The 14,283-nt window shown below is 43.9% G+C and overlaps 1 protein-coding gene across 1 annotated transcript; it reads left to right on the forward strand.

The window, feature by feature from the left end:
- Window positions 1-347: 347 nt before the first annotated feature.
- PROCR (protein C receptor) lies at window positions 348-4,839 on the forward strand. Its single transcript, XM_045885665.3, has 4 exons — window positions 348-585; window positions 2,948-3,199; window positions 3,632-3,910; window positions 4,156-4,839. The coding sequence occupies exons 1-4, from the start codon at window positions 507-509 to the stop codon at window positions 4,269-4,271; spliced, it is 726 nt and encodes a 241-aa protein (XP_045741621.1). The 5' UTR covers window positions 348-506; the 3' UTR covers window positions 4,272-4,839.
- The last annotated feature ends 9,444 nt before the right edge of the window (window positions 4,840-14,283 follow it).

Below are 14,283 nucleotides of genomic sequence, written 5' to 3' on the forward strand. Positions count from 1 at the left end.
TTTACCACCATGACATATAAACTGACATATAAACTTCTGTTGGGCAAGTCCCTGCACCTCTCTGGGCCTCAGTTTCCCCATCAGTAACCTGCTGATCGCTACACCCTAGAGTGTGCTCTAAGTTGAAAGCAGATGCCCCACCCCCTGACTCAGCGAGGATAGAACTTCTCTCTGAATCTGACTCCCCCTTTTTCCGCTCCCTGTTTGGAAGAGGCCCAGGGAAAAGGGAAAAGGCAGGTCTGGGCACGAGGGCCGATGCAGGCAGGGCGGGGCAAGGGAAGGGCAAGAGGGAGTCCAGCCCCAGTAGGAAATGAGACAGGGTAGGAATAATACTTTATAAGCCTGCTGCCTTCTTCCTCCTCCTATCCCCTGGCCACCTTCCAGCCTCCTCCGTTCAGTCTCCTCCTCTTCCAGACAGTCCTCACTTCTTTCCCCCTAGGCTGCAGCCAGCCGCCCCCTGCCTATCTGAGCCGGAGCCCAGGTGGGGTAAGAACCTCAGCCCCAGGATGTTGACAACGTTGCTGCTACTTCTGCGTCTGCTGCTCCTGCCGGGCTGGGCCTTTTGTAGCCAGGAAGCCTCTGACGGTGAGTCCGGGTCACATCTTCTTCCTCGGGATGGTTCTGGAGACTCTCAGCCTGTCTGGGTACATGGGGAAGAGCAGAGGAGCCCTTCTCCCACAGGGCTTGCGGCTGCAGCCAGCCAGATCTCTCCGTAGGGCAGGCAGGGTCCTGGGGACTGATTTGTGTCCCAAAGCCAAGGTGAGGAAGTGCCGTTCACCCAGGAAGGGGGTGATGAAAGAGGCTGGGGAAACAGGACTGGAGAAATAGAAAGGGTAAGGGGATCAGCCGTGGGGAGAGGGGGTGAGCCTGGAGAGGGAGCGCTGAGAGTGATGTGGATAGGGGTTAGTCCAGGGAAGACAGGAAGAGACTCGGAGATGAGAGATGGAAGGAATAGGAAGCCACTGGACAGACTGGGGGCTGAGAGAAGCAAGGCAGAATAGGAGACTAGAGAAGGTGGAAGACGAGTGGCAGGAGGCGGGGGAAAGTCTGGGGAAAGAGAAGCTGTGGTCCATGGGTGAACTTATAGGAGTCAGGCTGCCTGAAGTGGCTGTTTAAGAAGAGAAAGGAGTTATTGCCCTGTATTGTGACCGCACAGGGACCTCCCCCACCTTTCCCACAATCTCCAGAGCTACAGTCCCCACCTCAGAGAGGGACCAAATCACCAGAATTCTAGGAGCATTCACTTCGGTTAATACATGCACTGACTCATCTAACCCCCACGATATCTCTACAGCAGGCAATATAGTTATCTCTATTTTACAGGGGAGGAGACTGGGCGCAGGGCAGTTAAGAACCTTATCTAGGGTTACCCACACAGATCTACCTATTCACACCTGCAGACACAGAGCACAACTTTTCATATGCAAACGTGGACAAGACACACACACACACACACACACACAGATTGACAACCCCAGACTCATCTCCTCCTCAAACATTCTCTGGACATCAACTCAATCCTGTGCTAGGCTCTTAATAGGTGTAGAAGAAAGAGATAACCAGACATGATTCCATAGCCTAGGGGAGCCCAGTGTATTCTGTGTATTTGGAGACAGTTATGTATTTGGAGACAGTTATGTGGAATCTGGGATCATTGAAACAGACCCACTGTGTCTGGGAGGGTATGTGTGTATTTATTTATAGATTTTATTTATTTATTTATTTATTTATTTATTTATTTATTTGAAGGCAAGAGAGCACAAGCAGGGGAAAGGGACAGAGGAAGAGGGAGAAGCAGACTCCCTGCTGAGCAGGGAGCCTGATGTAGGCTCTATACCAGGACTATGAGACCATGACCTGAAACAAAGGCAGACACTTAACCCTCTGAGCCACCCAGGCATCGCTGTGTCTGGGAGGGTAAAGTGGAGAGGCATTAGGAAAACTTCTCCAAGGAGAGGGCAACAGAGCTGGGTCTTAAAGCACGAATAGAAGTTTGCCTGGAAGCAGAGCAACCTGGACATGCTATTCACGTCAGTCCAGAGGCAGCATGAGGAACTCCAAGTAGTTTACTGTATCTAAGTACAGGAAGAGGCCAGAGAAGGCAGTTGGAATCTGGTCTCCTGCAGCCTTGAATGCCAAGCTAAAGACTTTGGACTTCATTCCTTGGACAGACATCCTCTGGGGAGACAGTACGGCTGAGTGGCTAAAAGTGCTGGACTCACACTGCCTGCACTCAAACCTTGGATCTGCTGTACCATTTTAGCCTGCTTCCCTTATGGACCAAGGTTAATAACAGTAGCCACTGCACTAAGCTAATGGGAGGAAAGCACAAATAAGATAATAATGTGTGTAGGTACAGTGCTTGGCTCATAATAAGTACTTAATAGCTATTATTAGTACTTAATACTATTATTGATAGGTAAATGTGTCACTGGAGCATTTTAAGTAGGAGAAGGGCATAATCTTATTTCTGGGTCAATGGAGGTCAGATTGGAAGGAGTGAAACTGAACAATGAGGGCAGGGGGATGAGGAAGGAAGTTACTACCCTAGTCCAGATGAGAACCCATGAGGCCTGAAGGAGGGCAGTGGCCGAGGAGGCCGAGAACAGGAGATGGAATGGGATTTTACTGTAGGTCAGCATTTGTTGACCAACCGGAAATGGGGGTAAGTTAGGGGTGAGAGAGAGAAAGATCGGAGTGGCTCTTCCACTGACTGGATTACCCTGTGGCAAGTGGCTTCTGCTCTTCCCAGCCTCAGTTTCCTTATCTGTAAAACGAAGATAATAATCGCTGTCTTCCGCTCCTGACAGGGTTGTGGGAGGATGGGTGGAAGAACACTTCATAACTATGAACGGCCGAGAAAGTGGGCGGCCGGCCTTTGGGTAGGGGGTTATTCTCTCCAGCTTCACGCCGGCCCAAGGGCTGATGCGCTGACACCTACCCGCAGGCCCTTGGAACCTCCACATGCTCCAGATCTCCTACTTCCGTGACCCCTATCAAGTGTGGCACCGGGGCAACGCGTCGCTGGGAGGACTAATGACGCACGTGCTGGAAGGCCAGGGCACCAACGTCACGATCCTCCAGCTGCAGCCCTTGGAGGCGCCCGAGAGCTGGGTGCGCACAGAGGACCGTCTGAAGACCTACCTGAAAGAGTTCCAATTGATGGTGCAGCTCGTGCACCATGAGCGGCACTTGACCTGTGAGTGGCGCTAGCGCGCGGCGGATGAAGGCGGGCCCTGGCGGGTGGGAGGTGTGGCCTGTGGGAGGGACTGATGGGGGCGAGCCTTGGGGGGGAATGGGCGGGGCCCCAGGAAGGGGCGGGGTTCCCGGAGGGGCCTCGTGGATGGCTTGGTCTCGAGTGAGCTGGCTGCTCCGAGGAGTCCAGGTGTCAGGGCACCTGCCTTTGCTGATTGCTGGGTGGGAGCTTGAGCCTGAAGAGGAGTGGGTGTCCTAGTTGCGGGCCCTCCGTCAGGCCCTCTTCCCTCTGGCATGACCTCGGGTAGACCCTGTTGGGATGCCCTGTCGCTGATCCACGCTAAACCCCAAAAGTTTATGTTCCACCTGATGGACATCCTCCCACACCTAACACCCTCTCCACACAGCTCTCTCACCCTGAGTCCCCCATCCACAGTTCCTCTGACCGTTCGCTGCTTCCTGGGCTGTGAGCTGCCTCCTGAGGGCTCTCCAGCCCAAGTCTTCTTCGAAGTGACTGTGAATGGGAGTTCCTTTGCGAATTTCCAGCCAGAGACAGCCTTATGGGTAGCAGGGCCCCAGGCATCCTCCAAGGTGGTCACCTACACTCTGTATCAGCTCAACTCCTACAATCGTACTCGGTACGAACTGCGAGAATTCCTGCAGGACACCTGTGTGCAGTACCTGCAGGAATATATCACTTCGAAAAACTCAAAAGGTATGATGGGATCGGGGATGGGCCTGTGTATTGGGTGGGTTCCAGGCAAATGGATAGACCTGAAGGATGGATACCTTGAGCAACAGGAGGCCCAGGGCTGGGGGTTTGGGACAGAGTATACACAGCTTATGTCACTTGGTGAACTAGCCCCCTTCCTTTGCGGTAAGAATCCCTTAGGGTTTGACTCAAACCATGGACAAGAATCTTGGGGGTATGTTCAGGCTAACTCTGTGCATGTTCTGCAGGGAGCCAAACAGGCCGTTCCTACACTTCACTGGTCCTGGGTGTCCTGGTGGGCAGTTTCATCATCGCTGGTGTGGCTGTAGGCATCTTCCTCTGCACAGGTGGACGGCGGTGTTGAGTACTCTCCAGCCCCCCTCTGAAAAAGGGCTGGACTGATGGGGGCTGTCAAGGGAAGATCTCAGCTCATGACAAAACCAAACAGATTCCCCATCTGGGACGTTATATCCCAGAAGGTTTGGCGTGGCAGCTCCTTTTCCCTGATCTGCCCACCAAGAGTTTGGGGGAGGGGAAGGGAAGGGAGGAAGCTAGGTAGACAGAGTTCTTGGTTTGCTGAGCACCTAAGAACTTGCATGCTTTGCTGAACTGGTCTGAGAAGCGAATGCTTATCTATCTTTGTGGAAAATGGATGATGGAGTTGGGTGGGAGTGGGGGATGTCTATGACACATCCTTCATAGACAGAATTACCTGAGGCATTCAAAACACCTAACAAATACGAGAAGTCTATCCACAACCAAAATAAGCAACATTCAGTGCTTCCAGGCACATCAGACTTGGGATGGGGCGCTGGTAATAATGGAGGTAGACAGAAATAACCAGAGAAATGGTGAAAGTGTAAAATATAAGTAATATGGGAGCAGAGAGTTATTAATTACTTAATATTATTAATAAATTCCTTACTTATGTATATGGCATTATTTTTTTTCCCTTTACTTGGCAAAACTTCTGGGAAAGTAGCCTACGCCTTTTTCTTCTACTTCTTCATCTCCCACTCACTCCTAAACCACTGCAGCCTGATTTCCCTATAAACTTCTCTAAGATCATCAATGACCTCTAACTGTAAACTCTTCATCCCACATGATATCTGCAACATTTTCCTTTGTGGACTAGAACCCTCTTTTTACCCTGACTTCTGAGATACCATACTTCCAATTTTTAGAAACTGTTCTGGCCACTCAGTCAGTCCTTTTGCCTTTGTCATCTTACTCAATTCACCTTGGAAATGTGGCTTCCTTAGAATTCCATTTTTTGGCTCTTTTTGTTCCCATTTGAACTGTATCCTTTGTGGATGACCTACTAATTCTCATGGCTCAAATGCCATCTATCTGCGGTGTTTTCCATGGGGAAGCAATATAATCTTGTCTTTGAAAGCAGGTGTTTTATCATCAAACAGACTTGAGTTTTACTTCTTTGAGCCAGGCATTTAACTTCTTCAAGTCTCAGGTTCTTCATAAACAAAGGGTATAATACAATGTACAAAAAGGGTATAATAAAAATAATACCTGCCTCTATCTCATAGAGGCATCGCGAGTATGAAATAAGAATATACATATAATATAATATACATATATTCAATAAATATAGCACTTGCTGCTGACCTCCAAACCCCCCATTTACATTGATTCTTGAAAATCATCTCCACCTTAATATTTTGCAGACATTTCTGAGTCAACATATTCCAAATTAAATTCCTTATCTTTCTCCCCAAACCTTTTCTCTCTCCTCTGTTGTTTACTATCAGTTAAACAGAAGTACTATCAAATCATATCAGTGTAGAGACCTCAGTGTTAACCTTTATTTACTCCCTTTTCATCCCCACCTACAAAATACAGTATCTGTAGAATCTAATCCCCCTTTTCCACTCTCTTGCTTTTTTTCAAGACATGGTCACTCATCTCTCTGTCTGTGGCCGGCACGGAGGTGTATCACCCAGTTCTACCTTCAAGGAAAGACTAGCCATTTAGCTACAGGGAGTTGACGCAGCAGGTAGCTAGCCTCTAGCTGCTTCAGTTCCTTCAGTGTCTGCCTCACCTGCAGAGAACAGTCCTGCAGGAGGTCATGCTCCTCCTGGGGCTGTCCTCATCTGGTGACCGAGCAAAGCAAAGGTATAAAGATTCAGCCATTCTGGGCCACTGCAGGACAATTCTGATAAGCAGTATTCACTCCAGAGTTCCTTGCCTGGGGGGCTGGGTCTCTGTCAGATCTACGTTGCAGTTTGACTTCTCCCTCTATTCAATCCTGCTTCCTTTCCCTAGTTAATATCTTCCCCCTCAAACTGTCTCAGCATCGGCTTCTGGAAAACCCAACCTATGACTGACAATCTTTCTTTCTTTCTCTTTGCTTTCTTTCTTCCTTCCTTCCTTCTTTTCTTTTTTTTCCTTTTCTTTCTTTCTTTCTTTCTTTCTTTCTTTCTTTCTTTCTTTCTCTCTTTCTTTCTCTCTTTCTTTCTTTCTCTCTTTCTTTCTCTCTTTCTCTCTCTCTCCAGATTGAAAGATTTTCTCAATCTTGTATATGGACTATGGCAGTAGCCTCCTCCTAACTATTTTCCTGGCCTCTAATTTCTCCGAGTTCTAATCCATCTACATGGCAATAAACAAACATAGATCTGATCATGTCATCGTTGTTCTACTTTGTAAATTCCCCATACTTATTGAGCTAAATTTGGAATCCTCAAAATGATATTCAAGGCTTTGTACAATCAGGCCTCATCCTAAGTTTCAAATTTTGTATCCTACCACTTCTCTTCACCCCACTGTGCTTTAGGCTCTCAATTTTAAAAGGATATTTTTAAATAACAGAAGTAATACAACAATACTAGCAACACAGAAATTTACAAAGAGAAAAGTGAAAGACCTGTGCTTTCTCTTTCTCCCCAACTCTTATCTCAACAATATGCCAAGATTCTTAGTTTCCAGCAACAGAAACCAACTCTGCCAACTTAAAGAAGAAATAAACATACTGGAAGGTTATCATGTAATCCTCAGTTTGATAGGAAGTCTAGCTAATTAAGCTCAGAAAATGGAACCAGGAATCTCAGCCAAAGTCACAACAGAGGAACGGTCTAGGTGAGGGGACCACAGCAGGAACCACTACCATTGCATGCTGCCATCTTAAATGAATTCTACTCCCTGTGCTTTTACACTATTTGCTCAAGATTCAAATGACCAAGCTTAAATCACATTGCCTTTGCCTTAGCTGCAAGAGGGGAAAAGGGAAACTTTATGGGATGTAGCAAGATTAGGGGGAAATGTATAGTTTAAGTGCCTATATTAAAAAGAAATATCTCAAATCAAAAACCTAACTTTCTACTAAAGAAGGTAGAAAAAGAGGAGTAAACGAAACCTAAATCAAGCAGGAAAAGGGAAATAATAAGTACTAGATAAAATAAGTAAAATAAAAACTAGAAAAACAATAAAGAAAATCAACAAAACCTCTTTTGTTGAAAAGATCAATAAAATTAAAGAAACTTTAGGTAGACTTACCAATAAAAAAGTGAGAAGGTCAAGTTATAAAAATGTTACAGAAATTACATTAGATAAATAAAAATGATTATAAGGAATACTACAAACAACTATATGCCTAATAAATTAGATAACTTAGATGAAATGGACAAGTTCCTAGAAAGACATCCATGCTTGACACAGATGCAGAAAAAAAATTGAAACTCTAAATAGATATATAACAAATAAAGAGATTGAATTAGTAATTTTAGAACTTCCTACAAAGAAAAGCCCAGGCCCCAATTACTTCACTGGTGAGTTCCACCACATTTAAAGGAGAATTAACATCAATCCTTGATAAACGCTTCCAAAAATAAAAGAGGAGGGAACACTTTCCAGGCCATTCTATGAGGCCAATATTATCATAACACCAAAACCACATAGAGACATTAGAAGACAACCACAAATATCTCTTATGACTAGAGACACAGAAATCCCTAACTAAATCCTAGCAAATTGAATCCAGCAATACATAAAAATGATCATACACTGATCAAGTAAGATTTATCTCAGGGATGCCAAGTTGGTTCAACATTTGAAAGTCAATCAGTATAATACATCATATAAATAAAATAAAGGGCAAAACCCATACAATCATCTCAATAGATGCAGAACAAGCATTTGATAAAATCCAATACCTTATCATGATAACAACACTCAGTGAACTAGGAATACAGGGGAACTTGTTCAACCTGATAAAGGTTATCTAAAATCCCACAGCTAGGGGTGCCTGGGTGGCTCAGTCCGTTAAGCGGCTGCCTTCGGCTCAGGTCATGATCCCAGGGTCCTGGGATCAAGCCCCACGTTGGGCTCCCAGCTCAGTGGGGAGCCTGCTTCTCCCTCTCCCCCACTGCTTGTGCTCTCTCTTGCTAACCCCCCCCTCAAATAAATAAACAAAATCTTTAAAAAAATAAAAAATAAAATCCCACAGCTAACATCATACTTAATGATGAAAGATTGAAACTTTCCCCCCAGAATCAGAAACAAGACAAGGATTTCTGCTCTTTCTACTTAATTTCAATATGTATTATATTTGAGATTCTAGCCTACACACTCAGGCAAGAAAAAGAAATAAAAGGCATCTGGATTGGAAAGAAAAAAGTGAAGGTATACCTATTCAGAAATGACATGATCTTGTATATAGAAAATCCTAAAGAATCTGCAAAAAACCTTGTTTATTAGATTTAATAAATAAGTTTAGTAAGGTTGCAGGATACAATATCAATATATAAAAATCAATTGTATTTCTTTGCACTAGCAATGGACAATCCAATAATGAAATTTAAAAGAGAATTCCAGGGGCACCTGGGTAGCCCAGTTGGTTAAGCATCTGACTCTTTTTAAAAAAAAATCTTTTATTTATTTATTTGAGAAAGAGAGAGCAATCAGAGGGAGAGGAAGGGACAAGCAGACTCAGCACTGAGCATGGACCCCGATGTGAGGCTCAATCTCACAACCCTGAGATCATGACCTGAGCTGAAATCAAGAGTCAGATGTTTAACTGACTGAGCCACCCAGTCATCCCAAGCATCTGACTCTTGATCTCAGGGTCATGAGTTCAAGCCCCATGTTGGAATCCACACTGGGTGTGTAGCCTACTTAAAAAAAAGGGGGGGGGGGCACCTGGGTGGCTCAGATGGTTGGGCATCTGCCTTCAGCTCAGGTCATGATCCCAGGGTCCTGGGATCAAGCCCCACATCTGGCTCCTGGCTCAGCGGGGAGTCTGCTTCTCCCTCTCCCTCTGCCTCTCCCACTGCTCATGTTCTCTCTCTCTATCTCTGTGTCTCAAATGAATAAATAAAATCTTTTAAAAAGAGAGAGAGAGAGAGAATTCCATTTACAATAGCATGAAAAAGTTAAATACTTAAGAATAAATTTAACAGGGCACCTGGGTGGCTCAGATGGTTACGCGTCTGCCTTCAGCTCAGGTCATGATCCCAGGGTCCTGGGATCAAGCCCCACATCGGGCTCCCTGCTCCTTGGGAGCCTGCTTCTCCCTCTGCCTTTCTCTCTCGCTCTGTCTCTCATGAATCAAAAATAATAATAATAATAATAAAATAAAATAAATAAATTTAACAAAAGAGTGTAAGATGTGTACACTGGGGGCGCCTGGGTGGCTCAGTTGGTTAAGCGACTGCCTTCGGCTCAGGTCATGATCCTGGAGTCCCGGGATGGAGTCCCGCATCGGGCTCCCTGCTCGGCGGGGAGCCTGCTTCTCCCTCTGATCCTCTCCCCTGTCATGCATGTTTATAAATAAGTAAAATCTTAAAAAAAAAAAAAAAAAGATGTGTACACTGAATACAAATACTTACTGAAAGAGATTAAAGGCCTAAATAGATGGGAAAACATCCTGTATTCATTGATCAGAGACTTAATAAATTAAGACAGCAATACTCTCCAAGCTATCTACAGATTCATTGTAATCCCTATTAAAATCCCAGCTGCTTTTTTTGCAGAAATTGATAAGCTGATCATGAAATTCATATGGAAGTGCCAGGGATCCAGAATAGATCCCAAAGAAATCTTGAAGGAAAAAAAAAGAAGTTGAGGACTCACCCTTGTTGATTCTAAAATTTACTACATAGCTACAGTGGTCAACACAGTGTTTTACTGGCATAGAGATAGACATGGAATAGGACAGAGACTCCATAAATAAACCCTTACATTTGTGGTCAGTTGATTTTCTACAAGATGCTAAGACAATTTGATGAAAAAGGAATTATCTTTTCAAAAAGTAGTGCTGGAACAACTAGTTATCACCATGGAAAAGATGGAAGTTGGAATCCCAACATCACACACACACACACACACACAAATTAATTCAAAATGGATCAAAGACCTAAATATATGATTTAAAGCCATAAAACTCTTGGGGCACCTGGCTGGTTCAGTTGGTGGAGCATGCAACTCTTGATCTTGGGGTTGTGACTTCAAGCTCCCACACTGGGTGTAGAGATTACTTAAAAATAAAATCTTTTTAGGGTGCCTGGGTGGCTCAGTTGGTTAAGCGACTGCCTTCGGCTCAGGTCATGATCCCAGAGTCCTGGGATTGAGTCCCACATCGGGCTCCCAGCTCAGCGGGGAGCCTGCTTCTCCCTCTGACCCTCTCCTCTCTCATGCTATTTCTCTCTCTCTCTCGCTCTCTAATAAATAAATAAATAAAATCTTAAAAAAAACAAAAATAAAAAAATAAATAAAATCTTTTTTAAATAGCCATAAAACTCTTAAGGGAAAACATAGATGTAAATATTTGTCTTAGATTAAGCAATGGTTTCTTAGCTATGATACAAAAAGCACGAACAACAAAAGAAAAAAAAAATAGATGAATTGGACTTTCCCAAAATAAAAATACTTTTGTGCTTCACAGGACACTGTTAATAAAGTGAAAAGACACCCCACAATAGAAGAACATATTTGTAAATCATATATTTGATAAAGATCTAGTATCCAGAATATATAAAGGACTCTTACAACACAGCAATAAAAAGACAAATAACCCAATTAAAAATAGGCAAAGGATTTGAATTGGCACTTCTCAAAGATATACCAGTGGTCAATAAGCACATAAAAAGATGCTCAACATCCTCAGTCATTAAGGAAATGCAAGTCAAAACTATAATGAGATACTAATTCACACCATCAAGAGTGGCTATAATAAAAAAGACAGACAATAACAAGTGTTGGCAAGGATGTGGAGAAAGTGGGACCCTAATATAGTGGTGCTGGGAATGTAGAATTGTATAGCCACTTTGGAATACATTTGACAGTTCCTAAAAATTCATCATAGAGTTGCCATATGACTCAGCAATTCCATTCCTGTTACATACTCAGGAGCATGGGAGACACGTGTCTACACAAATACTTGTACAAGAATGTTCATAGCAGCATTATTCATAACAAACAAAATGTGGAAACAATCCAAATGTCTATTAATTGATGGACGGATAAACAAAATGTGGTATGTTCATACAATGGAATCTTACGTTGCCCGAAAATGAATGAAGTACTGATATATGCTACAACATGGATGAGCCTTGAAAACATTATAAATGAAAGAAGAAGCCAGTCACAGAGAACCACATCTTATATGATTCCACTTACATGAAATTTCCAGAGCAGACAATCCATAGATATAGAAAGTGGATTAGCAGTGCCTAGGGCTGAGGGGATGGAGTGGTGGCAGAGAGTCACTGCTAAATGATACAGGATTTCTTTTAGGGGTGATGAAAATATCCTAAACATACATTGTGGTGATGGATGCACAGTTCTGAATATAGCTTTAAAAAACTGAATTGCGGGGTGCCTGGGTGACTCAGTCAGTTGAGTGTCCGACTCTTGATTTTAACTCAGGTCATGATCTCAGGGCTGTGGGATCAAGCCCCACATCTTGGGCTCCGTACTCAGTGGGGAGTCTGCTTGGGATTCTCTCTCACCCTCTCCCTCTGCCCCTTCCCCCTGCTTGCACACACACACTCTCTCTCTCTCTAAAATAAATAAATAAATAAATCTTTTTTAAAAACTCCCTGAATTGCATACTTTAAATGGATGAATTTTATGGTATGTGAATTATATCTCAATAAAGATGTTACAAAGTGGTCACAAGAAAACAATCTTTTTTTTTTTTTAAGATTTTATCTATTTATTCATGAGAGACAGAGAGAGGCAGAGGGAGAAGCAGGCTCCCCGTGGAGCAGGGAGCCCAATGTGGGACTCGATCCCAGGACCCTGGGATCATGACCTGAGCTGAAGGCAGACGCCCAACCGACTGAGCCACCCAGGCATCCCACAAGAAAACAGTCTTGAATATGAAGAAAGAATGCAATAGCTGCTTACATCAGTGGCTATCTAAAAATGTTAATAATTATTAAAAAGAGAGAGAGAGAGAGCCTCTGGAGTTAGGTTAGGGGAGGTCCATACTCTCTTTGTGCTTTCTCAGTCCACGGTCTGATGAACTTCCACTGTGTCCACAGGGAGAATAAGGAGGTAAAATTATAAATATTAGACCTGAACACTCTTATCCTGATGGTGAAATTGAAGCTGGGACGCACAAAGCAGCGTGTCCAAGGTTCAAGAGTTGGCTGTTACAAGAGCTAGAACTAGACCTTGGGGCTTCTGACTTGTGTTCCTGAGTTGTTGCTACGACACCATGCCCCGGGAGGGGGCAGGTTGTAGGGGTAACAGGATTCTCTGAAAAGCTCTTGTCCACATCCAAAAGCAGGAGAGGTAAAAGCGTCAGGAAAACAGTGGGATGAGTAACTCTTGACCTCATTTTCCAGGACATTCTACAACAGAGGAGAGAGTGAATAGATCATTCTGGATAATCATTCTGGATAATCATTCTGGATTGCTTTGTTCTGTTGAAAAAAAAAATGCTATTCTCTCTCAAGTTTTGAACACTTGGGCTCATCTTGGGCAGAGGTGGGATGAGTTACCCATGTGGGACCAGTGGTGTGGTGTAGAGAACACAGGTCTACCTTGGAAGGCCTTGGTTTTAGCCTTATAAACTTGAGTGTAGAATGGAGCCTTACAACAATTTTTCTTTGAGTATATTATTACTTCAGAAATGAGTTAATTTCCCCTCTGATTGTCCTTATGTCAGTGGTTACTACCATTTTGACTTTGATTTTGCCTCAGTCTCTTTCAAGGAGGTTCATCTGCCCGTGCTTCTACATGTGAATATTTGTTCATAGCTGTGTGCCCTTGGATAATCAGTCAGTGTCCCTCTCTGAAAGGGAATTTATAATTTCTAAAGATACCTTCCTGGGGCGCCTGGATGGCTCAGTCGTTGAGCGTCTGCCTTCGGTTCAGTTCATGATCCCAGGGTCCTGGGATCGAGCCCCGCATCGGGCTCCCTGCTCAGCGGGAAGCCTGCTTCTCCCTCTCCCACTCCCCCTGCTTGTGTTCCCTCTCTCGCTGTGTCTCTCTCTGTCAAATAAATAAATAAAATCTTTAAAAAAACAAAAAAAGATACCTTCCAGCTCTGATTACTAGGATTCTAAGTTCCTAAGTCCAGACTGCTAGTGCTTGGGCAATTAATTCTAAGCATCCTAGAAGTGCCCTTCTTGTTCTTGGAATGACTTCAGAATATTTGGCTTAGGCCTGTCCCATGACAGACAGACTACTGGAGGTCATGCTGGAGTTTACACAAGAAATAAACAAATCTGGAATAAATGTAAACAAGTGCCTCCCTAGTGTATTCTAAAAATCTCCTTCTGGGTGGCTTGGATTACTTTGATTCTTCCACCTTTTAACTCAGTTCAATGTGTATCTCTTGATTTGAGGCCTCCTGCCAGCTGGCTTGAAGTTCAGGGTTTTGTACCCAATTCAGCCAACTGTTGTTGAGCCCTATTTGATGCAAAGCATTATGCTAACTGCTCTCAGGGATGCAGAAAGGGGTAAAACATGATCCCTGCCCAGGAGCTCAACGTCTGGAGGAAGAGGCAGACAAACCAGGTCATTTTAGCACAGAAGGAATGAAAATGACACAAAGTAATTATAAGCTATGTACTGAGGAAAAAGGAATCAGGGAAAGCTACACAGGGGCCATATATTCCATCTGAGCCCTGAAGAAAGAGCATTTTACTAGGTGAAGAGGGGAAAGATGTTTCTCTCCTCTTCGGCTAAGATCTTTGAGGGAAGGATAGTATCTTATTTATCAACATGTTCCTGACACCTGGCATAATATGTAATATAAGGAAAGAGCCCAATATGTCTTTGTTCAACAAGTGAATAATGAGTGGATTCTGGACTGATATAACAGCACAAAGGCAAAGGGGGTGAAAGTGCCCTGTATGTTTGGGGAATGGTAAATGGTCTGATGTGGCTGCTCTGAGTTAAGTTTATGTAAGGAA

The sequence above is a fragment of the Mirounga angustirostris genome, unplaced genomic scaffold (genome assembly GCF_029215605.1).
Source record: "Mirounga angustirostris isolate CCGP_5_RB_7025 unplaced genomic scaffold, mMirAng1.0.hap1 SCAF_10, whole genome shotgun sequence".
Classification (NCBI taxonomy): domain Eukaryota; kingdom Metazoa; phylum Chordata; class Mammalia; order Carnivora; family Phocidae; genus Mirounga; species Mirounga angustirostris.

What these genes read in the sequence shown, in the direction of transcription:
- PROCR (XM_045885665.3), top strand. Translation starts at nt 507, where the DNA reads ATGTTGACAACGTTGCTGCTACTTCTGCGTCTGCTGCTCCTGCCGGGC. An exon ending in TAGCCAGGAAGCCTCTGACG is followed by an intron (nt 586 to 2,947) that starts GTGAGTCCGGGT and finishes ACCTACCCGCAG; the next exon opens with GCCCTTGGAACCTCCACATG. An exon ending in CCATGAGCGGCACTTGACCT is followed by an intron (nt 3,200 to 3,631) that starts GTGAGTGGCGCT and finishes CCCCATCCACAG; the next exon opens with TTCCTCTGACCGTTCGCTGC.